Genomic DNA, 27264 nt, shown 5'->3' on the forward strand with positions numbered 1-27264 from the left:
TCACCAGGAACTGCTTATTTAGTACCTTAGAAATGGGGGCAGAGTGAGGAGCAGCCACATCAGAATGATGTGTGCTACAGAGCTGAGGATGAGCCTGAAGTATTGGATTTGGAGGAACAGAGGGGAGAGGAGAGCACTTACAGTTAGCCCACCTGCTTCCCGGGCCAGAGTGGCCTGTGGCTTCCTAGAGAGTCCCCGCTGGAGCTGGGGGCTGGAATAGTGCAACGAGTTGAGCAAAGGAGGTTAGTAGGGGAAGATCTGTGGGATCGACTACATACGGGGTGAGTGAGGCTGCTATATGCGTTCTGCTGCAAAGCTAAGGATGAGCCTGAGGGATTGGATCTGAAAGAACAGAGTAAGGTGGAGATTTCTGTTCAGCCTACCAGCTTCCCTGGCAACAGTGCAAGTAGATATATTTTTGAGGGGGGAAAATGTGAATTAAGGGCTTGCTTCACTTGTTTTTGATCCTTATATTTAAGGAACTAGTTTTAGCAATGGCTATGTTTCAGTGAACTGAAAGTAATTAAAATGATACATTTTCAATTGAAAGTCCCCCATTCTGTTATTGTGAAAAGCTTTGCCCAGTTCTTTATGCTTACTGGAAAAGCAACAAGAAATACACAATAGCTAGAGACGCGAATTTGGTCTTCTTCGTGAACACCATGTAATTTAATTCTAAATATAAACATTTTCCACATAATTTGATCTGCAGCAGGATCTCTCTAAAACAATATAGTTGTCCAAATGCCTGGATGCTGCAATGTTACCAAGCTTAGCCAATTATTTAAGAGGCTTGTTACCAGATCATTTTCTCACAATGTAATGATTATTATTGGTCAGGGTGAAGAAGCAGATGCTGAAACAGCAATAGAGAAATTGCCTCAGATCTTGTAGCCCCCCAGCCCTCCTAGGGTTATCCATTCCTATGAGGGACCTGTTATTGAAGTTGCCTTACTTTGATATCTGGGTACGCCATCTCTCTGTCTCTTCTAAAAGTCAAAATTCTATCAGCACATAGACATTTTACTAAGTCTTCTTACTTAGTTTAGGATTCATAGATGGAAACTAGATAAATTTTCTTTGCAGTAATATGATAGAAGGAGAAGTTACCAATTTGATGAAAACTTGTTGGTTTCTGTTACACTCTTAGAAGCTGAATGATGTTTGCCTTTAAATGAGTCATTTGTAGCTAGGTACGTTTGGATATAAGTAAGAGGAAAATCAGTGGTCCAAAATTCTTGATGGGAGTTTATAATATAGAATTTGCATATTGTCCCTATCATAGACCAGCAAATGGGGAGATTATGGGCCGTGAATGGAAAAGATGGGGACCTGAGAAAAATCCTTGTTTTGCAAGTAGCAGACAACCCAAGATTGAATGATGAGCTACTACTCAGCAGGAAGTTAGTACTTAAGAACTTCCAGTATTGATGGTGGAATTATATTTGAACCATTTTGCTGGTAAATATACAAACAGAAGCACACCTTCCCAAAAATCACACCTTGTGCTCCTGTAGAGGGTACACTGTGATTTTATACTTACTGGCATATTTCATTCTTGCAGTTCTCTGTGAGAGCTGGATGAGAGGGTTTCTCCAAATTACCTCGGATTTAAATGTTTCTAAGATTGAATTGTAATTTTCTTGATGTTTAAGGCATTTTCTCCCCTTCAGCCACCAGGGGCTGACAACAAATTGCTGTTCAACTTTTCAGTTCATCAAACCAGAATCCAAATGTCCCCTTTGCTTTCTGTCTGTCCTTTTATTCTCCACTTTACTACCTTATTAGCATGCTAGTTATACCTCAGAACATGTCCCTGCCCGTTATGCTACAGTGAGTCACAGCCATCACCAGTGAGGACTGCTGTCACCAGTGTGGTGCCCAGCTGAGCCTCTCTCTGATACACCCTACATTCAGCAGGCGCCAGAGATATCCAGTGTGGTAAATTTGCCTAATACCCTGCTAAAACCATACACAGCATTACATTGTAGTTAAATTACAATTGTCACATGGTATCCAATGGAGACTGTACCCTAAACCCTGGCAAATACCAAAATCTCAAGATGCTCTAATGCCTTATGCAAACTGGCAAAGGATTTGTATATAACTCACCCTTTTCTTTTTATATATGGAATCACCTGTAGATTCCTTATAACGCTTAATACTCATATCCTATTGCCTAAGAAATAACAGAGAAAATGTTGCATACATGCAATGCAGGTAAGATTTATTAGGAAATATTTTAAATGTGTAGTTGCTGATTGATTCCATGGATATGGAACACATAGACTCAGATAGCCAACTGTAGTATTGAGTGTGCTTTTCTAACCTGCAAGCTACTTCATGACTCATCCCAAGTGTATTTCACTGAATTCTAGCTTTGCTACATGTAGTCTGTTATTTTAAAAAGCAGGCTTGGTCCACCTAGATTCTGGGTCCAGCAGCCACCTGACCTGTTCCTTTTAACCATGCCTCTCCCACAAATGCAGGCTCTGCCTCTCCAGAGCTCTGAGATCACTCTCTTGCCAGCCATCCACCTCAAGGCCAGCTCTGCCAGTGTCTGCCCAGTGCACGCTTCACCTTCTCTGGACCCCGTTCTTGCCAGCCCCCGATTTACCCGATTATCTCTTTATACTGGCCAGCTTTGCCAAGCCAGAGCTCTGAGATGCTCTCTCGCCAGCCAACTAGTTAGTTCTGCCGGTGTCCACCCCGTCTGGCTCAGTTCCGCCAAACAGTCAGCTTGTGTTTTTCCTGAGAACGCTGCCTGCTTCTCCATGCCCAATCCTCCAGCTGCCTACTTTCTCTCCCAGCCCACCATAATGCAGTGAGTAAAAGATGCCAGACACCTTTATATTTTAAAACTGACCAGATAACTCAAAGAGTGGGCAAAGAATATCCTGCCCCATCTTTCTTGGCCTCCACAGGCTGCAGAAGCTGCAAACTGTTGGTGCCCTGAGACACCTACATGTTTCAACTTCTCATCTGCCCACGCCCAATCTGACTCTAAATCTTCTCTCCTGCTCTTCCTGTCCTGAACAGAAAATCTCGCCTCCACATCTTTGCCTTAACAATTAGCTTCTGCTGTGTTTATTAGCTAACCAACAATTAGGGAAATAACTAGGAAAACAATCAGGGAAACTCCCCCTACAGCGATACACTTTCTACCTCTGAAAAATGATAACTACAGTCCTATATGAAGGTGCTTGCTGTGATTGTTGGACTCTGCAGCTGAGGAGGTCTACATGACCAGTCAAGATCTGTAGACATAGAAGGAAAGTAGATGTTTCTCCTTTCTAGACATGCTAGCCCTTTTGCTGATGTCTGGTTTCCACTCAACATCGTGGTATTGTATCTCCAACATTGTTCAAAGGGACACTAAAGATCTCACCGATCAGAAGAAACAAGGATTTCTTTGCTCATTCTTCATGTCTACCTTGATGAGCCACAAGGTCACTGTTGTGCACTGTCCTCACTGAGAGGAGCAGCCATGTGCCCCTTTACCTAAAATACTACTGATGGTTATGCAAGAGAAAGGAATGAGCTGGTTTTACATAGGCATATGGAATCCTACTGTAAGTAATCACATACCATGCTGCATCATTTTACACTAGCTAGAGCAGTTCACATAGACATGTTTATTCTCAGAGAACTAGGAGGGTATCTCCTCCCACTTGGACATGCACACCAGTGACCACCCAACTTCTCCAGTGTGCAAAAACCATGCTGAGATGATAAATATTGCCTAATTTATGAAGTGTGTGTGTGTATGTATGTATGTATGTATGTATGCACGTATGTAACAATGCATGTCTATCATTGCAACAACCCCTGCTAAAATAGAATTAACACCTACTTATATTGTGGACTTAAATGATTACATTTAAGAATGAAAAATGCACTTAAGTGAATTAGTGCCTAGTCCATATTTACCATGCTTACTATGAGAACTCAACATGCTACATGTTATGATGATGATATTTTAGAATGCAGGCAAATGTGTAATAGCATACACAGAAGTCTTCATCATTCAGTGTTTAACCTAGAGGAAACTGTTCTGGAATCGGATTCTGTTGAGAAATTAATTAATTGGACCTTTGGTAGATAGCTGCATGTTCTCAATGGGCGAAAGCAAAGGGAATATTTTTTGGCCTGCATACAAAAATATATGTGCTTTATTGTTGCTTCTCAGGATCTAGAAATGTTATGCCTGTGATTTTTTTTCTATTGTTCATTTTATTTGTAAGCTTAAATACTTATTCCCAGAGGGTCAGAGCAAGCACATTGTAACTGTTTAAAATGTGAATACAATTCTTATTACTGTGAGAAAACTATTTATGCTGAGCCCCATGACTTCTAATTTAAAATACCCACAAGTGCAGAGGGCTTCCTGAGAGATGATAACTCCTGCAAGACTTTCCTGCTTAGTATGCAGAGTTCATCTGTCTCTGCAGTAGGAGCTTGGGTAATTGGAGTTAGTCTAATGTTTTTGTCTTTAAGGTGGGGGAAGGAGTCAATAAATATACAGTCAAAAGACAAAGAAGCATCTTTTTAAATAGAGAAACTCTTTTAAGACAATTCATCACTTTGGCTTACAGAAAATGTTCACAGAACATTTTGAGCAATGCAAGGGCATTCTCCAGTTTTCACTGGTGTCTGGCAACTATGAAATGCCATGTGTTATTTAAGCACCAGCTCACAGTGAGAAGTTTCCCTACTGAACTATGAAATCGTAGCTCTCAGTTGAATCTTGTGGGCCATGTACATGTTGCGTAAGCAAGCGCTCTACTGTTGAGCCAAACCCAAGCACAGCATCGTCTTTTCGTCTATTTATTGTCTAGAAATTTGCATTTGTCCCCATCTGATGAACTACAAAGCTTGCTTTTTGTTGCTTCCTGCTAGTGAAATTGATATTCCAACAAGGCAAAGGCTTTTGTTGAAGACTACATTTACACTGCCAAGAACACAACATATTTTTAATCAGTGAAATCTCTTTCTCTAGGTTTACTCAGTGTACAACTTTGGATTTAATTTCTTATATAAAATATATATGAGAGGTATGGGCATTGTTGTCTTGAAATTCAAAAAAAAAAAAAAAGAGAGAGAATGTTTGTGTTGCCATGAATAAATGAGTATAGAGATAATGTGCAATTGGTTGGAACTGACTGTCATGGGTATTTTATAAATGTTACTGTGATTATTGGCTCGAGAAATCATCTATAGGCTGTTACTTCAGGTGTATTTTAATTCATCTTCTAAGTTTGTAGCATGCTGTTTAATAATAAAACCCAGTTTTAATTTTGCCTAATTTTTGATTGTTCGAGCATTACATAGTCAAACTTCTAGCCTTAGAATCACAATTGGCTTTTACACCAACTCAAGACATTATACCCTTGAGCTAAACTGGAGGACTCTTTGTTGGGCAGATTTGTGCATTTCATCCTGGCTAGATTGTCAGTGCAAGTGGCCCCTGCTTCCTATTAGCCTTACACTGAATATCTCTCTGCTTAGTATCTTTAAGTCAGTATGTCTAGGGCACTTGCCTGTTAGAACAGGAAAAAACTGATGATGTTGACTCTCCCTATCAAATAGGTAATACTGCAGAGAGACTTCAGAAGTTATCTTTATTTTTAAGTTAAGAGGATGAGCTAGCGAGTCTATTAAAGCCTGGTTAATAGTTGCAGTTAGTAGTTCCTTGCATGCCTTTTCCTAAGGAGGCAGGAACTAGTGTCTGAATTCTCAGTAAGGTACCAATGCCAGGCCAAAGAATGGTTTTATTTGGGCTACTTATGGAGATGTGTGCACAAAAGTTGCTTTTAGGAGCAGGGATGACTCATGACTGCATTATAGAAAGGCCTGTCCTAGAATGGTATGATACCTAACAAAAGCTGCATCCATGGAACTCCCCAAACAGCTTGAAAGCAGCTCTATTGAAGGCTCATCTCTCTCTATCCATCCTTTGTTGGTTTTGGAGACTATAATGAGGACTTGTAAATTGTTAGGTTTCAAGACCTTCCTGAATCTTGTAAGTTTCCTTAACTTTCTGAGACTTATGAGCCTATTTTAATTTAGAAGAAATAGCTACACTGTAATACTAGTGTTACTATAATGCAAGAGGGAATAGATACCAGAATGTTATTCCCTTTTTATCCTGATTGCAGCCATGGAGGCAAGTTACTTCTTATTCTCATAATCTAACTATGAGAGAGAACCACCATAACCAGTTCTGATAACAAAGCTCAGGGGCTGAAACAGGATTTGAATGCAGCCTTCTAGACTGATTATGTGCTGTTCTGTTACTTCTGAGTACTGAGCAGTAAATCTGAGCTTCCGATGATGCATTTTACGTGCAGATAATATTTGACATGAAATACAGAAGCCTTCTGGAAATATTTGTAAGCTATCACATTTAGCATATAAAAGACTTATCTGTTTTAGCTAGTTTCAAAACATGCACTTATGTTCTAAAAAAATGTCACATTGCAGCCTTCTGTCTTCAATAACATATTCTCCTAAATTGGAGCGTAAGACAACAGAGTGTGTGATACCAATGGACAGTGACAACGAGAAGGGAGAGAGAAATAGCAAACGTGTCTGTTTTAATGTAGCAGGGGATGAGCAAGAGGATTCAGGCCATGATACAGTCAGCAACAGAGACTCTTACAGGTAAGCTGCTTCTCAGTCCCATTTCATCAACAAACTCAAGGGAGAATTTGCATTTTTCTCAAAGGTGTAAAAAATGTTAATGGTTAATTTTGTTCATCAATTTCTCAAAATAATCACCCATTGAAGAAGGACAGCATTGTTCTCATTAAGGATCCAGATTATTTAGAGAAAGCATTTCTCCCTCCAGCAGTGTGGCCCTGTTGCGGAGAAAGCTGTGTTTCTAGACTGTGCAACTGTGTAATAGAATTGTTGAAAATGTCTTTCTGATCATAGTTCATTAGCTAGTAAATAGCTGTCCCTTTTGCCATTTCCCTTTTCTTTTTATATATTGCACTTTAATGTCCAGCTTTGTCTTTGTTTCCTCTCTGGGCTGTTCTTGTAGTAGTTAACCAGGATGGATGGTGTAACCTACCATTGACTGGCTGACTTGAACAACTAAGGACTGGGACAGAAGGAGATGCTCCAGGCATGCATCCTTACCATGTAAACTGTCATCTTCCCTCTGTGGCTCCTTGTGTGACTTCCTACTACAGATCCCCTTCTTATAGAACAGTAGTCACATGGAATTAAAAGCCCATCCTAATGACTTTATAAGGGCTATTTCTTTAAATCTGGCCACAATTTGAGGTACTGAGTATTAGATTTTAACTTCAGAATTTCAGGTTAACATTCAGTACCTCTTTCTGCTCAATGGCTCTCCTCGAGAGTTCCATCTCTGAAAGTGCTTTTTGCTCCAAAACCTCCTCTCCAGAATTCTCACTGAGCACTTTTACGACTAGTCACATGAACTATGTGTGCAGTGTCATGTCTCTGGTTTCATTTATAGTATTTGAAGGAAAAATGTTTAGTGTTTATTATATTTTAAAAATAGAAAAAAACTATATAAGTAGTCATTATATCAAAATTATTCTCATCACATAGTATTATCTCAAACTAGTAATTAACCGTCTTTTTAGCACATAGTTTTTAGCATTTTAGGATTTAAAATAACCTGCCGCAGCAACCTGGAGTGGCAGGTTTCTGGTTGCCTCACTTAACACATGAGGATGTAGAGGACCATGGACTTATTGTCCTTAACCAGTCTGCCATTCTAAGTTTTATTTTTCCAAAGAGGATTTTAACAATGACATCAAAATTGATTATTCCTAGAAATTTAATAACGAATCAAATACCATTGCTATTCCATTTCCTTCTAGCTCCTAAAAGTTCCAGCATGCTCTATAATAGGAGTCCGTGCTTTCTCGTCACTGGGAAATGACCTTTCTAAAAATAGCTTGTACCTCACATCCCAGTTATCAGATAATTAAAATTACCCACACTCTCTCTTTGAACTGTGATAGAAAACTTAAATAGGAATTTAAAATCAAGTCCTTTTCCCTTATTCCAAGGGGTTAAAAAAAACCTGTACTGTTTCTAAAATCCAAATTATTTTCATATTCAGCAACACTGAAAATGTTCTTTCTGTAGACATTCTTCATTTTTATTACTTTCCAGTTCTGTGTTACTACTCTGGGGAGCTCCAGGTGTTCCCAGTAAGTTAGTGTTTAAACTACCAGAAAGGGTTGAAAGAGAAAAGTCACGAAACAGGTTTTGTCTTTGTCTGGAACTTATCTAACTACTGTTATTAAATAGATAATGGAGAATCTTAGGTGGGCTGGCTCCTGGTTTTATAACCAGATAGTTTTTAAAATTCACTCAGAAATCAATTACATAACAAGAAAATTTGAGGGCTGGTGAGATGGCTCAGTGGGTAAGAGCACCCGACTGCTCTTCTGAAGGTCCAGAGTTCAAATCCCAGCAACCACATGGTGGCTCACAACCATCCGCAACGAGATCTGGCGCCCTCTTCTGGAGTGTCTGAAGACAGCTACAGTGTACTTACATATAATAAATAAAATCTTTAAAAAAAAAAAAAAAAGAAAATTTGAAATATTTGAATTTGAAAGACTGCTTCTAAAAACTGAGATAAATTGAGTTGGACAGGTCTCTCTTTCTCGTGTTATATGGAACACACTGATAAATGTGTCTGTGGCACAGGTTTATGTGATAAGAAATAGCAGGAGCATGTGGGCACTCTTTTCATTAGCATACAAAGCAATGAGTTTCATTATGGCATTCACTCCTATATCTTTCTGCTCTGTTCCTATTTGACCTTCACTACCCGTCTCTTGCCATCACAGTGGAATACCAACCTGGGCAAGCATGTTCTTAAAGCAACATAAGGCTCTTTTTTGCAGTGACTGCAACAGCAACAGGAATTCCATTGCCTCCTTCACGAGTATCTGCAGCAGCCAGTGCAGTTCCTACTTCCACAGTGATGAGATGGACTCAGGTGCGTGTGGTAGACATCTGCACACTTCAATATTTGTAATGTCCAAGAAGCCTGTAAGGGGGGATTGATTTTTGAATCCACATGCATTTTCAATTTTATGAGTCATTCTCCATGGCCACTTATATTGCCTTGTGACCAATAAAGTGAGTTTCCAAACCTCAGTTTTAAAAACAGTACATTTAAAAGTGTTATTTAACTTACAGCCTCTTATCTTCCTGTTCATTGTGAAAGGTTCTAGGTACACCTGAACCAGAAACATTGGGCATGGATGCTTGGGAGGAGATGAGAGAGGACATTTCAGCCTAAGGATGCTTTTTAGAAGGCACAGACCCCTGAGAACCTTATATTTAGTTAACAGGGAAAAGGTGATTAGAAAACACAGGTTGATGCTTTATACTCTGTGTAATGCACATTGCTTTGGTTACTTCAGGACCATAATCCAACTGATTCTTCCACTCTGAGACCTGACACCATCTCTTTTCTAATGCGAGATAAGAGCTCATTTTGAATTACTTGAATGTTATCAAATATGAGAGTCGTTCCCTGTGTTAAAAATGGGGTGGGGGTTTGGCTTATTTTTCATATAGGTGATGAGCTTCCTATCAGTGTCCGGATATCTCATGATAAACAAGACAAGATACACACTTGCCTGGAACAGCTCTTCAGCCAGGTATGATGGGACAGTTGGGGGTCTTTTTTACAAATTAAAAGTTAGAAATCTTCTGAGCAAAGAGCTCAGAAGGAGAATATAAATGTCTCCATCTGTCTCTTTGTCTTCTTTGCTTTAAAAGAGGCATCCTTACAACAAACAACCTAAAGGATGCTTGGGAATCCCAAGATTTTTGTAGAAAAGTGTATGGCAAACTAAAAAGTACTACACATACAGGATATGCCCTCTTGATTATTTGGGAGTTTTCTGAATGTTTCCTGCACAGTTGTCTAGACCTTCATGTCAGGAGTTTGATGTTATAAAATGTTTCATAATCATAATTGAAATTAATAGTGTTGAAGGTTTTAGCACTTTTCTTATAAAATGTAAATTCTAAACTTTCACTTTGTTTGGTGAAGTAAATTTTTATTAGATAACTATATATTAATTTATAAATGACTAGGAAAAATTGGAACTATTTAAGTGAAAAGATGAGTTGATTATAATATTTTGCTTAAAGATAAGCTTCACTCGCATTGTGGGTTTTCAAAACCATGAACTTAGAAAAATGATTTGTAAGATATATTCATATATGTATACATATTTATGCTCATATATTCATAAATTATGAATGCATATAACACTCAGAAATCTACCCTTAATAGATTGATTCAATAATCAACCTCTTGAAAGGACAAGCTGTTATAAGAGCCTTTGAGCAGACCAAGTATCTCACACCAGGTCGAGGATTACAAGGTATGTTTGACATAAATATCAGATGATAGCATAAAATAGGCAACATAGTCATAGCAAAAAAAAAAAAAAGAAGAAGAAGAAGAAGAAGAAGAAAATATTTGTTGTTCTTTTTCTATAATTCTCTATTTCTGTTTGGATCATTTGTGAAAAATATTTAATACCACTATATTATTTTTTATAAACTTTTTATGTTTCTTTGAAAGTTTAAAACACTTGATTCCTCTAGAGGCAAAACCAGAAAGGTATGAAGTAAAGACACAGAAGATTTACCGTTGTTTTTTTGTAGAGGAGTATGGCCTAGCTGATCATATCCCATGTAAGGGAAGGGGCTCACAAGGGTAGCATTGATAGGTAGGCTTCAACACAGCAGAGCAGCCTTCACAGATCTCTGTTTCAGTATTCACAATAGAGCTTCTGCATGGATTTGCTTCCTGGATGGGTTATATATAAGAAAAGGACATTGAGCTTTGGTTTTTAGAGTTAGCACACTTTCTTTTGTAACTCCACTAAAGAAATTATGAATGCTATTCTAGAGTGGTAAAATAGACCAAAGCAAGCAAATTCTAAAGCCAGTGGCCTTGACTGAGAACCAGTTGACACTGATGAGAGATTTTCCATATTTGATTAGAATTCCAACAGGAAATGGAGGCAAAGCTGAGTTGCCCCAGGAGGTTGCGGCTCCATCTCAAGCAGGATCCTTGGAATCTTCCCAGCGGCATCCAGGCTCTTGCACAGAGCATCAGAAAATATGTTGAAGGTCAGTAAGAAAGGCAGGGAACATTGTGATAAAGTGGAGATCGTGGTACCAGTGGTAGTCACTTTAAAAGCTTGTAAAACCAGTCTTGTAATGCTTCATTGCTATTTGCAGTGATTTCCATTCTAAAGAGAAATGAAGTAGGAAAAGGAGGAGGAGATAGAGGAGGCATAGGCTTGAAGATGCTGCAGACTATATCATGGAGAGGATTCTAAAGGAACAGAACTTCCTGTACTGACAGATGAAACACCATGAACCTAATGGTTTGGAATTAGAAATAATTATAGAGAAAATTATGAGGAATTAATAACAAGTACATGAAGCTTAATTTTTATAGGAAGTCTAAAAAGCCTACTGTACATCTGTGTGGGTGTCAAATTAACGTTATAGGTTGCATCACTAGTTTTGAAAGTTTTGGCCTTGGCTTATGGCCACTGGTTGCCATCACATTATTTAGGTGGTTTCCTGAAGTTGTCATGCCCTCTAAGTTAGAGATCAGATCTGGAGATGTATTTTATTCTCATATCTGTAAGAGTACTACTGGACACTGTGGACAGAGAGCAGGGGTGCTGCTGAGCCCATGACCATGTGCAACACAACACAGGATTTCACAACACAGGATCATTTATCCCCAAATATTGACAGCATGAAATTTGAGAATTGTGCATAGCTAACATCATGCTCATGCTCAGAGTTTTATGTCTTAGCTCATTTGACACTTATCTGTAATAAATGGTATTCAGCAAGATTTCAACAAGAGTCCAACTTTAGGGTGAATTAGAAAAAGTGTTATATTTTGCCATCAAAAGACCCAGCTCCTGCTGTTTGATAGAGTCTGACAGGCAGCCTTCATTTCATGTCTTAGCTTCCTCATTTAGTGAGTGTTATCCTGGGCTATTAAGTCTTCTTCATAGAAATATATCCAAATATAGCAGGTTTGAGTAGAGAGGACATTGGGGTGGATGTGGATAGAAAGGTTCCCCAGATAAGTAATATGTTTTATTCAATGATGAAATATTTTCTTATTTGTAACTGAATTTCTTGGCTATATTTTAATTTTATGGCTTAATACTGTGGTTTCCAGGGACACTTATAACATGCCATTTGACGAAAATTCTGATTCAAAACTGCACCAATTAATGAATATTTTTTAAATGAATGGGTTTAAAAGACACATTAGGGAATTGAAGCACGTGCCTTAGGGAGGGGAAGCCATATTTTATCAAAATAGTTAACTCTCGGTAGCATAATGCTCCCGGAAGTTGTTAATTCATAGTCCTTCTCACCATCTTTTGAGGTTTACAATGATAAAATAGATTTAATAGCATTTGTTTTTCAAACAAGCACAATAATAATTAGAAATGCACATATTTCTAAAATGTTTTATTACTTTAAAAAAAGATATATTTATAATGTAAAAACAAGCTTACTCAGAAAAAAAACTTTTATTTTTTTTACCTTAACTTTTATTTTTTTTAATTAGGTATTTTATTCATTTACATTTCCAGTGCTATCCCAAAAGTCCACCATACCCTCCCCCGCCCACTCCCTTACCCATCCACTCCCACTTCTTGGCCCTGGTGTTCTCCTGTACTGAGGCAGATAAAGTTTGCATGACCAATGGGCCTCTCTTTCCACTGATGGCTGACTAGGCCATCTTCGGATACATATGCAGCTAGAGACACGAGCTCTGGGGGGTACTAGTTAGTTAATATTGTTGTTCCACCTATAGGATTGCAGATCCCTTGAGCTCCTTGGGTACTTTCTCTAGCTCCTCCATTGGGGGCCCTGTGATCCATCCAACAGCTGACTGTGAGCATCCACTTCTGTGTTTACTAGGCCCCGGCATAGTCTCACAGAAGACAGCTATATCAGGGTCCTTTCAGCAAAATCTTGGTAGTGTATGCAATGGTGTCGAAGATATGGGCACAGGGGGAAAATTTTCCTGAATAGAACAGCAATAGCTTGTGCTTTAAGATCGAGAATCGACAAATGGGACCTCATAAAATTGCAAAGCTTCTGTAAGGCAAAAGACACCGTCAATAAGACAAAAAGGACACCAACAGATTGGGAAAGGATCTTTACCTATCCTAAATCAGATAGGGGACTAATATCCAATATATATAAAGAACTCAAGAAGGTAGACTCCAGAACATCAAAAACCCCATTAAAAATGGGGCTCAGAGCTAAACAAAGAATTCTCACCTGAGGAATACTGAATGGCTGAGAAGCACCTGAAAAAATGTTCAGCATCCTTAATCATCAGGGAAATGCAAATCAAAACAACCCTGAGATTCCACCTCACACCAGTGAGAATGACTAAGATCAAAAATTCAGGTGACAGCAGATGCTGACAAGGATGTGGAGAAAAAGGAACACTCCTCCATTGTTGGTGGGATTGCAAGCTTGTACAATCACTCTGGAAATCAGTCTGGTGGTTCCTCAGAAAATTGGACATAGTACTACCGGAGGATCCTGCAATACCTATCCTGGGCATATATCCAGAAGATGTTCCAACAGCTAAGAAGGACACATGCTCCACTATGTTCATAGCAGCCTTATTTATAATAGCCAGAAGCTGGGAAGAACCCAGATGCCCCTCAACAGAGGACTGGATACAGAAAATGTGGTAATTTACACAATGGAGTACTACTCAGCTATTAAAAAGAATGAATTTATGAAATTCCTAGGCAAATGGATGGACCTGGATGGCATCATCCTGAGTGAGGTAACCCAATCACAAAAGAACTCACATGATATATACTCACTGATTAGTGGATATTAGCCCAGAAACTTAGAATACCCAAGATATAAGATACAATTTGCAAAACATATGAAACTCAAGAAGAATGAAGACCAAAATGTGGACATTTGCCCCTTCTTAGAATTGGGAACAAAACACCCATCGAAGGAGTTACAGAGACAAAGTTTGGAGCTGAGACGAAAGTGTGGACCATCTATAGACTGCCATATCCAGGGATCCATCCCATAATCAGCCTCCAAACTCTGACACCATGGCATACACTAGCAAGATTTTGCTGAAAAATACACTTTTAAATCTTAAATTATTATCTCAAGTTGCATTTTTATACTCTATTCCCCAAGGCACAGTTGGAAGTCATAGACTTAGTTTGGTATCTCAGAGATTGACTTATCATTTTTGCTCATTTGATTGATTGATTGATTGATTGATGTTTTGACCCTTGGTCATGAGACTCCAGTAGCTAGTTTATTCTGGCTGTATGTTGTAAGCCTCTTAGAGTCAAGGGCCTTTTGCAGACTTTAGTTCTGTCTATTTTTTTCTAGGTTCATTTGAGATGCACTTACTCTGGGTAAAACTCCATTTGTCTTGTGTTAAATGATTCTTTAAAACACAATAAAAACCAACTAATTTACTCTCCATTGCTTCAGCCTACAGCCTACTGGGCTGTTTCTGGGAAAGGATAAGCTATGATTAATTTCAAAACTGTTGCTGTAATGTTTCCACATTACATTATCCTCAGGTAACTTCCCCAGTCTCTTACCATTTTGTTCTACTTGCTTCAGTGTAATTTTCAGCCTCCCTTTCAAACTGTAAGGAATGGTGTAATAGATGGAGCCCCATGGATACTAAGTAGGTAAAAAATGAATGTATTGATACTTGACTACAAGGTGTGTTTTACATGAGCAACAGAGTGATTCCATTTATGGTCTCTGATATCTCACTTACAATTTATACCAAATATGGTATCAGAATATCATGATTCTGTGGCCTTTATTTATGAAGGATTGCTATATGCCATTCCAATGTTGGATGCGTATTTACTTACCTATGCATAGCCTACTGAAGGTGGGGGTAATGTGACAGAGATAGTATACAATAGCCAACTCAAATGGTGACTGATTTAAGATTTCACAAAAAAATGGTCTCCTGATTAATCCCTCAGCTAAGTATAGGCTCCTGTTACCAGCTACATTAAAGTACATTTACTTAAGTTTTGTTCAATTTGTATTACATGACTTTTCTTAGCAAGATTTAAAAAAAAAAAAAAAAAAAAAAAAAAAAAAAGCTTCATTACCCATATAGGGCACTGGCTGGCCAAAGAAAGATTCTATCCAGATCCAGCCTTCATTGAGTTCATTGGAGCTGCTTATAGGAGCATGGTCTAGGGGTAACTCACAGGAGTATGGTTGAATTGCTGACATCTAAGTCACTAGAAAGGCCACGCTAGCATGTGTGGTAGATGTCTGTGTTCCCTGCACAACTTGCAGGCAGTCACATCACTGAAGAGCCTCCTCTACCCTTATAGGTTTTCTGTTGACACAGTTAATGGGAGAGCCTTTGTGAGTCTTCTAATTTTTCTGAGCTTTTGGAATCTGCTAAGTTTCTTGTGACTCAGGTACTCTCTCTAAGAAGGAGTATTTTATATGCTCTGTAAGTGATGATATTTTCTCCTGTTCTTTTCTCTTTAAAAAAAATGGCATTCTTCTAAAGATCTCCTATCTTCCCCCAGAAACCCTCTTTTTCTCCTTCCTTCCCTTCCCTTCCCTTCCCTTCCCTTCCCTTCCCTTCCCTTCCCTTCCCTTCCCTTCCCTTCCCTTCCCTTCCCTTCCCTTCCCTTCCCTTCCCTTCCCTTCCCTTCCCTTCCCTTCCCTTCCCTTCCCTTCCCTTCCCTTCCCTTCCCTTCCCTTCCCTTCCCTTCCCTTCCCTTCCCTTCCCTTCCCTTCCCTTCCCTTCCCTTCCCTTCCCTTCCCTTCCCTTCCCTTCCCTTCCCTTCCCTTCCCTTCCCTTCCCTTCCCTTCCCTTCCCTTCCCTTCCCTTCCCTTCCCTTCCCTTCCCTTCCCTTCCCTTCCCTTCCCTTCCCTTCCCTTCCCTTCCCTTCCCTTCCCTTCCCTTCCCTTCCCTTCCCTTCCCTTCCCTTCCCTTCCCTTCCCTTCCCTTCCCTTCCCTTCCCTTCCCTTCCCTTCCCTTCCCTTCCCTTCCCTTCCCTTCCCTTCCCTTCCCTTCCCTTCCCTTCCCTTCCCTTCCCTTCCCTTCCCTTCCCTTCCCTTCCCTTCCCTTCCCTTCCCTTCCCTTCCCTTCCCTTCCCTTCCCTTCCCTTCCCTTCCCTTCCCTTCCCTTCCCTTCCCTTCCCTTTCCTTCCTTTCCTTTCCTTCCTTCCTTCCTTCTCTGTATTTGTCTCAATATCTTAAGGCACATATTTTCATTTTATATGTTGCCTTCACAGTGCTAATAATTTTCCATTCTCCTCTCTGTGTTTTCTGATTCGTGCACCGTAATACCAAGCATGAATAGTTCTTTTTTTTCTCTCCTAGAGCCTTGTAGTGATTTTGTCTTTGATGAATCCAGAATCATCAGTCTAGTGTTAGAAGCTACTTTTTACTTGAACTTCATAATTGTAGCCCAGTCCTAGTGTCTTAAGGGTATGATAAGAATCTCTCTGTGCTAGATGACTGGACTGTTATTCACTTTTTGATATATTCTTTTGCTGACATGATTTCTAATGATGTTCCATCTCCATGGTGGTCTAAACCTAAGTTTCTATGAAGCATTTTCTTGTTGTAAATTCTATATCAGCTTCAGTTAGTTTTAGGTTATGGTAGTCACATGTTTCCTGTATACACAGCACTTTAGAGACTTCCAAGGACTTTACGTGTATTTTCTGTTCATATTTTCTACACAGGACATTATGCAGATTAAGTAGATATCATCTATGAAGGAACTAAAAGTGATTATTAAATTTTCTAATGCCACAAAGCTAGGTTATAGTAAATTGGTTCTTGGTTCAATATGCATTTCTGCCTCTGATATCCTTTTGTTCTGTCAGTCTTACTTGTAAACATCAATGCCCTTTGTAGTGCTGTCTGATTTTTGATCAGTTAACACATCCTCATTCTTTAACACCTATAAACTTACATAGGATAGGATACTTTGTAACCTTTCTTTTTCTTTTGTCATCCCATAGTATTGGTTACATCGAAGGAACTTCATATTTTATACAATTTTTCTAGTACAAGTGTGCTATTTACTGTTGGTAGCAGATAGTCACAGTGATAAATATGATATTAATATATACTTGCCAAATATTTGTGATTGGCCTATGTGGGATGGAATAGCAGAGTATATTAATGTATATACATGTATTTTTCTCGCTAAAATTTTTAGTCATAATAGCAAGTATTTTTTTTTATGGCTTAGCAACACAACATATGTTGGGGAATAGCATACAGGCTAAAAAGTAGCTGAGGATTACCTAGAATTTGGCAGGTTTTGAATGGTGTTCTATTGCTTTTGTAATTCATAGATGAAAGATATTTTAACATCTTGAGCAATTGATAGCATTTATCTTCGCAGCTGGGCAGTAGTATAATGTCAAGTAAATAGAATTTGGATTGCCTAATATAATAACACCATGGTGATATTTACTATCATGTTATTTATAGTGTGAAGTGTGTCAGAAAGAGTGTCAATTAACAGATGTGCTTTCTTTCTCTGCAGAGGTGAAGTGCCGCATACTCATGGCTCTCCTTGAATACTCAGGTAATGTTTTCTCCTAGTTTTACTGTTGAAAGTATATGGCACAGGATCATACAAGTGTTAAAACAGGAAATCAATTCCTTCTGCCACTTTAAGAGATAAAATGAGCCTTTGACACCTGCCTTCTTCAAAGAAGCGGAAAGAGGTTTTTAAAAAATATGTGTTTTAATAAAAGCACACAAAAGCTTTTTCTCATGTTTGATCATAAGTACATAGAAAATACATATAAACATATATTAAAACAGTCTCATTAATAAAAGAAAGAGGAAGCTGGGCATAGAAGAACAGGCAGGCAACCTCATCCTCAGGAAGCCAATGAAGGAGCAGCATCATAAATTTCAGTCCAACCTGGGTTACACAGCAAGATCTTTCCTTAAGAAGACAAGGGGAAAGGGTATAGGCTGTGGTAAAGGTGATTGTTGATCTGTGAATATGAAACCATCTAATTGTAGTTTATGGCCAAAGATTTATATCAACATTTTACAGATTATACATTAACAGACTTCTAACATGTGTTTAGAAGGAACTCAGCATAATTAACAATGATGCCAAAGGAGAATTAAACATTTGATCAAAATATATATTACGGAGGGTAATTGCCTCTTCAAAGCAAGCACTATTTGCTTTTTAATACCTAAAGTGGCAGCTGTCACAAGTGTCCATCAAATATGTGTTGTACGAAAGAATGACAGTCTGAGAATGTAGCTCCATTGGTTGAGTCTCAGCTAACAGAAGGAAGCCATTGGTTGCTTCCAGGATGTGGGTGTTGTGGATGTATGTAGGAGCTCAGCATGGTCTGCATCATGGTACCTAGGAGTAGGTTCCAATGAAACAGTGGACACAGGACCTTTACTGGATTGGGAGTGGATTTTTCTTTTTTTTTTTTTTCTTTTTCTTTTTTCTTTCTTTCTTTTCTTTTCTTTTTTTTTTTTTTTTTAATATTTAAGAGCTAGCTTCTTACCCAGTTCCCAAGGTTGTCTGTGAACTCCTTAGTTGAAGTGACCCCTCAGCCTCAAACATTTGAATGTATGGGAAATACTGTCACAATCATTTTGGTGTTTTCCTTTTTATGGCAGGACTCTCAAAATTATATCACAAGTACATGGCTACAGGTAGAGGGTAATTTGTGACAGTGTTAGAGCCTACCACACCTGGAAGCTTTTGGGGTTGAATGAACTGAGTCAAAGTAAAAGGCTTTCTGTTACTTAGTTGATTGGCTGGTTTGTGCTTTGTTCCTTGATTAATAACAGTAAATATAACAAAAAATTTTAAACTTTTTAATTTTTCTAAAGACATTTCATAGATTTTTGAATAAAGTCTATTGTGAACAAATATTATTGTTTCTACAGTTTTTAAAGAAAAATGTTTTAGGAGAAGAATAATAACTAGTGGACTATATTTATTCAACTCAGATTTCAAATATCATAAGAATTCACTCAAACAGTCTACAGTGAGCAATTTTAAGAAATAGCAAAACGCAGTTTTGAATTTCAAATTCAGTTTCTTTGGTCCCAGTAGTGGTCCTGTACTGCCCAGCTTTCTCCAGTATTGAGGTGGCTGTTTTAGCAGATAGTGTTGCTGTTTGTATGTATGCTTATGTGTATGCATTGATATAGGGTCTCATGGAGCCCAAGATGCCTCAAAGTCCTACATGTTCCCCTCCCAAAGTCATGTTCTTTTCTTGAATTATTATTGTTGTAAGCATACACATATGAAGATACATGTGCACAGTGTGCATGCGCATACACAGACACACACACACTACCACTTGGGATTGGACAACCTGTGTGGGAGCTCGTGCAGGAGCCTGCTTCTCCCTCTCTAGATAGCTATTGACCAGAGGCAGCATCACTACCATGTCTCTTCTGGGGTATGTTTGTGTTCTTGTTTGTGCTTGCTGTTCTCCCTTGACCTACTCTCTCTAAGTCAGTAGGATACCCATTGATATTTCTGTGCATGTCTCGATCCCCTTCAGGGTTCTTTGTCAGCAGTACATTAAGGCATTTGGACTTGTAAATAGCTGAAATTATGCAGAATATTGAATTTGTTAGGTGTTTACAGAAGATGAATATAGTAGGTACTTAAGAATTGAAAGGAAATTGAAGCTTTTTTTTATAGGAACAAAACCCACTTTTTTTGAAATATATTCCCAGTATAATAAAAATTGTAATCTTCAAAAAATTATTAGAAAGCTGTGACAAAACCCATTCTTTTGCCAGAAGCTGGGCATAGCTGTTAATATGTTTGCTGAGGTTCTTTTTTATTTTATATGTTATGTACTAGGAAGCAAGAAGGGCTTTGGCATAGAGGGACACTGGGGAATGTTGAATGACTACAGGATTTACAGGAAAGAGCATATGCTTCTGCCCCCAGGAAACAGACTCTGGTGCGTTTCTTTATCATACTGCTGTTCTCCGCTCAGGAATGTGACCAGGTTTCTATATGGTGCCAAGAACTTTTAGATGCTAAGAAAAGAACAGTTGCAACAATAAACTCATCACATTACATTTTCTTAATAAGTGCTTGGCATTAACAATTCTATTTGTCTTTATTAGATACCTAAGAGATAAGAAGAGAAATGAATCTTATCTTAGTTTCTTTTTTCCTTCCAATACTAGGTATTGGACCCAAAGCCTTTCTCTTGTCAATGCTGGGGAAGCACTCTACTGCTGAGTTATCTGCCAGTCTAGAATCCACTGGCTTTGGATACTAAGGCTAATTAGTTGCCTCTAAAGCTCATGTGACGGACCCTTTCTGGTTTTAAAGCACTTATGTTCCAATGGGAAATCCAGCCACATAAACATACTCTCAAAGTGCTATTCATTATCCATCTTAGAGATGTCCTGGGTCTATGATGGCAGACAAAAGTTCACTATGTTTCCTGATAGAGAGTGAAAATTTCACAAAGGGAGATATAATATTTCAATAATTCAAAGAGGTCTAACCTTTCCATACATTGACTGTTAAAGTTTGTGGATGAGTCTTCTGACTAAAGAGGCACAGAAACGAAATGTGGTCTATAAGGCCATTTAGCAAGGCATTTAATGTTTGAGGGTGCTGAGCCTTCCTGCAGGTCTCAGAGTACACACTTTTTGTTTTGTTACAGTTTTACAGCTATAAAAGTCTTGCTGCATTGTGGGATGAGAGGAGGGTATAGAGAATTGAGGAGATATGAATAAGATGGGGATTATTATCAAGTAGCCTTGATGCTATTGAGTTTTCTGTTTCTACTTTCTGTGAAATGATTACTTTTTAAAAATTTACTTGTAAAACCCTCCATATACAATGTAGATTGTGTTCTGACGTTCACATAAGCATGTCATCTATTCTCTGCTGAAAATAGCAAAGTGGTACCTGAGTATCACCCTACAAACAATGAACATTTGATGTCTTGCATATCTAAATATTCATTGATGGCTAGAAATGTGGCCAAGACTCTGACTGGGGCCCCTTGTACTTCAATAATTGATACTAAGTTTCATTCCCATAGGGCATACTATGTTAAAATAAATCAATGAACAAGAACAATGTATATTTGGCAGAGTTATCAAACTTTTTGTGTTAAAAAAACTAATGAATGTTAGGTCTGATCTCTTCTGATTTGATAATGGTATGAACGGACGTTGGCTTATATGTATATAGAATATAATAGAGCCTATAAGTGTCTACTGACTCTAATTATTCTGTCGGTGGGGATTTTGGCACAGGGCCATCCTCTAGGACATAGAGAATGTACCAGTGACCACATGGCTAAAAATAAAGTGCCTCTCTCTACTTCAACAACCATCAGCTAGGGATAGGACATATAGAGCCCTTTCTTCCTCCATGCTTGGACTGCGTGCGAGCTTAATTTTTGTACAGGCCTTGTGTGTGTATTCATAGCTCCTGTGACTCTTGTATGCAGCAACCGTGTCATGTCCAGAGACCAGCATTTCACAGCAACATCCCTCCCTATCCAAGGAGACTTCTTTTAATATATCAGATATATTTTAATATTCAAACCTTAATGAAAAGCACATTTAAACGTTTGTTATCAAAGAAACTCAAATTCACCCTTTCCCCTCTAGTTAAATGAAGAAATTAAACACTGTCCTTGATATATGCTTAATAATTCATTTTTAAGCTGGTGTGATAGCATATACCTTTAATCCTAGCACATAAGAGACAGAAACAGGTGGATATCTATATGGTTAAGGCCAGCCTTGTCTATATAGTGAGTTATAGGGCAGCCAGGGCTACAAAGAGACCTTGTTTAAAAAGAAAATAGTTTTCACTCTTTGCAAAATCTTTATGGATTATAATTACATCATTTTCCCTTTGCCTGTCCCCCTTCCAAATCCTCCTATACAGTCCTTTCTTTCATTCAAATTTATGGACTCTTCTTTCATATATGGGTGGCTATATGCACACACATTTCCCTTTGTACTCCTTCCCTTTTATTCTTTTAAGTTCATTGATTCATCTGTTCACTCAGACATTATTTTTTGAGCAGCTATGTACTTGGTTCTGCTAGACACTGGGGAGATAAGGAGTTACCTACTCTCATGGTTTTATATACACATACACACATATACATATGGCATATGACAATTGGTATGCCCTCTCCTGGGGAGGGTTATTTCTCCCGTTGTCAGCTTTCTTTAGTTGTTCGTAGTGCTTTGTGTAGGACTGAAGCCTTCTAGGCTTTCCTCACCTATTTTGGCATGTGCATTGTTGTTGGCCTTTCTCAGCTCATGTTTAGACAGCCATGTTGGTGAGAGTTTTATGGATGTAGTTTCTGACATTACTAGAAGAAATAATCTTAATCTCTAGCCTTTCTTCCACAGTATTCTCTGAGTATTCTGTGCACTTGTGTTTTGTACACGTATCCATTGGGACTGGGCTCAACAACTCTGCATTTTGATTGGCTGTAAATTTCTGTAACGATCTCTGTTTCAAAGAAGAGTTTTCTTGATGAGCAATGATCAATACACTTATCTTGGGTGTAAAGATATTTAGAATTAAATAGGGATTACTCTGGCTTAATAAAGTGACTATTTTCCATTCTTCTTTAAGATCTATGAATTCGCTAGCTCTAAGTTGTTGGCTCACTTTCTAGTAACATCATGGTTTCTTTCATGCTGAATGAGTTTTAAGTGTAACCAGGGAGCTGTTGGATAGTGCTAGGGTGTGTGTGCCACTCCTGCTCCATGTAGGTGGTGGTCTCTCCAACATTTTTTGTTTTGAATTCCTTTTTGAGACAGGGTCTCACTACATGTCCCTGGCATTCCAGGAACTCACTATATAGACCAGGTTGGTCATGAACTCACAGAAATTGTGCTGGGATTAACAGCATCATACCTGGCTACTACAGTAAAGCTGCCTTTGTGTTCTTTTCCATCACAGATAGTGAAACCCAACTCCGGAGAGACATGGTTTTCTGTCAAAGTCTTGTGGCCACTGTCTGTGCCTTCTCTGAGCAGCTCATGGCTGCCTTAAACCAGATGTTTGACAACAGCAAGGAAAATGAAATGGAGACTTGTGAAGCCAGCAGGAGGTGGCTGGACCAGATTGCAAATGCTGGTGTGCTTTTTCACTTCCAGTCACTTCTGTCACCAAATTTGGTAAGTGACCTTATGACTGCCATTGCCTGCATCCGCCTGCACAGTCACGTTGTTACCAAATATGAAGCAGTTGGTCATTTTAGAGCCTTTAAAGGGAAAATTTTTCCATCACCATTTAGGCTTTAATAAGAATATAGAATGTATTTCTTCTTTTCTGGTTTTATCTCTTGTCTCTGACTGATAAAAGCTGGGAAGAATTTCATTGTTAGTTATTCTTAGATCCTCAAGCATTGGTTGGACTAAGTCATAAGAGGAAAGTGTATTCTTATAAATCCACTAAGTCCAGAAATAACAACTTCCCCCATACTAGAACTCCCAAGGATGCTGTAATCTGGGGCTGATAACTCAGGGAGCAGCTACTGTCTGGCAATCTGTTTAAACTTTGCCTGTGCTACAGTTTCAGTTGTTCCTTTGAAGGAGAGTTCTCCAGTCACAGTAGGAAAACTAGCATGTACAGTAGAAAATGCCATGCTTAAGCATGGATAAAGATGAAAAAATTCTTGAAATATAAGGAACTTTGGACACTTCCATGGAGACTTTGTGTAGTTTTTGTGATGTCCTAGTGCACAAATGTCTACTTTTATTTGCATAAAACATTTTGAGGGCTCCTAAACAGAATTCTGATTTTGAGTATGAGAGCCTGTTTCCTCTGCTAAAGTACATGTAGAAAATGTAGCTTCCAAGTCACATGGTTTTAAAACAAATATAGCTGTGTTGATATATCGAAATAGCACTTTTCTTACTGTTGAGTGGAGAAGTGACTGTTGTACTGCACATTCATAGAAGATTCTAGAATGATAGGGTAAGGGCATTCATCTCAGAATGGTTAAGACATACAAAAGTAGACTCTTTAGAAAGGATTCTGTGTACTCCACATGGGCAGCAAATTACTTACTTGGTTGATTTGAAGTAAGACACTTTAAACAAGTATTTAAAAACCCATAATATACCCAATGTAAATTATGTATGACAGTCAGTTTCCTTCCTAACAGTGTAGTATTGTTGACTGAGAGAATGAATGTATTTGTGAGTGAGATTTAATTTTTATTCTATTCTCTTTAAAGTTTCTGATATCTAATCAGTTGCTGCTACTTTGACTTTAGGCTTAATTTTAATTGAAGTTTCCAAGATTAGGAGAAAATAGAAATCACAGAAACAATAAATTGAATAGATTACAATGTATAAAGAACTTTCAAAACTCAAGAGTAATTTTAAAATGACCTAATTTAAAAATGAGAAAATAGATACTGCTCTACAAGGTGTTAAAATGTTCATTAAGTACATGACAGATAGTATTAGCTGCCATTAGATAAATGCAACTTAGAGCCCTCTACAGTAACAAGTGTTGGTGAGGATCTCTAAAAATTATAATCCTCACAGGATTACAGAATAACACAACCTCTTTGGAAAACAGCTTAGCAGTACTTCAACACATTTAACATATTTCCTTTGTTCCTGGAATCTTAGTCCTTAAGTAATACCCAAGGGAGACCCAAACTTCCATTCATTTAAGAACTTGGATAGGGGCTTGTGACAGATGACTCAGTGGTTAAGAGCACTGACTGTTCTTCCAAAGCAGCCATGTTCAATTCCCAGCACCCATATTGAAGTGCACAACTGTCTGTAACTCCATCGATTGAATACCCTCATACAACATACATGCAGACAAAAAATGCACATAGAACAAAAGTAAATAAATGATTTTTAAAAAATAACTTGTGACAAACAGTCCTTTCATTATTATTCAATTTTAGCAACTTGGGTGTTTATCAGTGGATGACTAAATAAATAAAATATTGTGTTTCATATTATAAAATCTTGTTCAGGCATGCATAGGCCACTGTGTAGTACAGATGAGTGCTAAACTACAGATGAAGCACAGTCTTGGAAGCCCAGTCCTAAGGAAACTAGCCTGGTAACAAAATGCACAGGAAAAAAAACAACAAAATGTAAGCTGTTTACTGACATTGTGATGAAGCCCACTGAGCACATTTCAGAGATCAAGGTAGACATCTGATTGCCCGGAGCTAAGAACTGTGGTAGATGCCCCAAGGCATCTTTGGTCCTGATGAAAAAATTCTTAAGTTAGATGGTGGTAGAAGTATCTCAGCTCCACATACACTGAAGACCCTGATCTATGCTTTCTGATTGGGTGAATTCCATACTCGGTGAGTTATCTCAATGGGACTGTGCGTTTTTAAAACCTTTATATTTATTTCAACCAGATATTTTTCAATCAGAGTTTACTTGGAAAAAATTCAAGCAGACCTGTGTATTAAGAACATAAAGCCCTGAAAATGTACATGCCAATAGCTTTGTACAGACTAAACAGTTTATATTTAGGAATATATGTATGTGCATGCATATGCACATATGTGGAAAAAAGAGATTAGTAATTTGGAGGAGTTTTAGTAATTGGAAAGTTTTGAATGAGGAAAGGTAAGGGATGCTATAAATTAAATGCTATAATTAAATTATAACCTAAATAAACATGCATACGTACAAACATACCATACATACATATATACATACATACATACATACATACATACATACATACATACATACATGAAAACTCAAGCTCAGCTGTGACAATGGCTCTGTGGTACGGGTTTCCCTGGAGCTCTAGGCACAGCCAGTTCTTACTCAGTTCTGTCACATGCATTGAAATAGTATGACTCACACTGCAGTGTTCAGAGATGCCCAGAACATTTCTCCTCACTCTGTTACTTGACATTAGAAAAATGATGGGGTTTTTCAGCCCTGCCATAAGCCTCCAGGTACAAGGTAACCTTTCTAGTACTTCAAAAAGAGTTTGGAGCCTTGGGAGATGTTCAATGGATAAGAGCTCTTGTTGCAGATGCACATGCATGAAGACCTGAGTTTGAATCCTCAGCAACCACTTCACACAAACACACACACAACTGATCATGCTGCTTTGCATTCCTTTAACTACTTTTGTAGTGGGGGAATAGAAGGATGGTCTCTTGAGCTTGCTAATTGGCTAATTAGCACCAGATTCAATAAGAGACTGTCTAAAAGATGAAAAGACATAGAGTGGGTCACCTGGCAACCCATCTTACCACCATAGCTGTACACACTCACACACTCCTCTGCATCTCTCAGAGACACTATCCTTCAGGGGCTCACTTCTATTCCATTGTAGTAGCAGTTAATGCATGCATTCTCTACAGAGTCCTTAGGTTCATTATGATGATACAATTAATCTTACGCATAGAATTTATCTCTTAATATAGCACTTGTTTTCTTAATAGCATGAATTACCTTTCGAACAAGGTCAGCATGCGTCTTAAGCTTAAACAACTTGCTCAAAACTATTGTATGCTGAAGTGGGATGAGTGTAATAACAGAGTGTTTAAAGAGTTGGTATTGTATTCATTAAAAATCTCATTATAGAAATGAGACAAGTACTTGAAATGAATTGGATTCTTTTTCATATTCTAGACTAAGGACCTCACAAAGATTGTGAACATTACACTTGTATGTAAGTTCCTTGGAAGACAAATATATTTGTATATGGAAATTGCTTTTATCATAGTTCTAATAAGTAGTAATTGAACAACAAATAAATTATTATAAAATGGGAAGTCTGTGATTTAATATAGCTTTTAACTTAAAATTCAGAATTTTCTGTTTCTTCTTAGGTATCTTTTTGTGAGATTTTAGAAGGAAAAGGCAAAAGCACACGTGTAGATGAGTTTAGTATAATTAGGTTCTATCTACAAGCCAGACTAAAAGTATATGTTCATTTAGATATTCATAAAATGCAAAGACAGAAAACTGTAAAACCATATAAGTAACCTCCCACTATGTAGAATTTCATTTCATTTTGAACAGAGTTCTCATGGATATGTTGACACTAGTGTTATCTATGAAGTAAAATGGAAGTGAAGTGATGTTGGCTGTAATTTACATTGTGCCGTAGACTCTGACAGCGCATCATCCTGATCTTACAGATTCCTTTTCTTT

At 38.2% G+C, this 27264-nt stretch overlaps 1 protein-coding gene across 5 annotated transcripts in view; it reads left to right on the forward strand.

The window, feature by feature from the left end:
• Nucleotides 1-27264, forward strand: part of Prex2 (phosphatidylinositol-3,4,5-trisphosphate dependent Rac exchange factor 2) — a 321717-nt gene that overhangs the window by 197101 nt on the left and 97352 nt on the right. For 3 of the 5 annotated variants that reach the window (XM_029482876.2, XM_029482881.2, XM_029482884.2), the window contains 7 exons: nucleotides 6484-6663; nucleotides 8844-8995; nucleotides 9583-9665; nucleotides 10310-10400; nucleotides 11029-11157; nucleotides 17633-17674; nucleotides 23057-23274. In XM_029482876.2, the coding sequence (XP_029338736.1) occupies nucleotides 6484-6663; nucleotides 8844-8995; nucleotides 9583-9665; nucleotides 10310-10400; nucleotides 11029-11157; nucleotides 17633-17674; nucleotides 23057-23274 (895 nt within the window). The remainder of the gene's footprint in view (nucleotides 1-6483; nucleotides 6664-8843; nucleotides 8996-9582; nucleotides 9666-10309; nucleotides 10401-11028; nucleotides 11158-17632; nucleotides 17675-23056; nucleotides 23275-27264) is intronic. The other 2 variants (XM_021163512.3, XM_085835645.1) reach the window with 1 other exon arrangement.

This window comes from Mus caroli, unplaced genomic scaffold, assembly GCF_978045245.1.
Source record: "Mus caroli unplaced genomic scaffold, Mus_caroli_1 scaffold_1, whole genome shotgun sequence".
NCBI classification, from domain to species: Eukaryota; Metazoa; Chordata; class Mammalia; order Rodentia; family Muridae; genus Mus; species Mus caroli.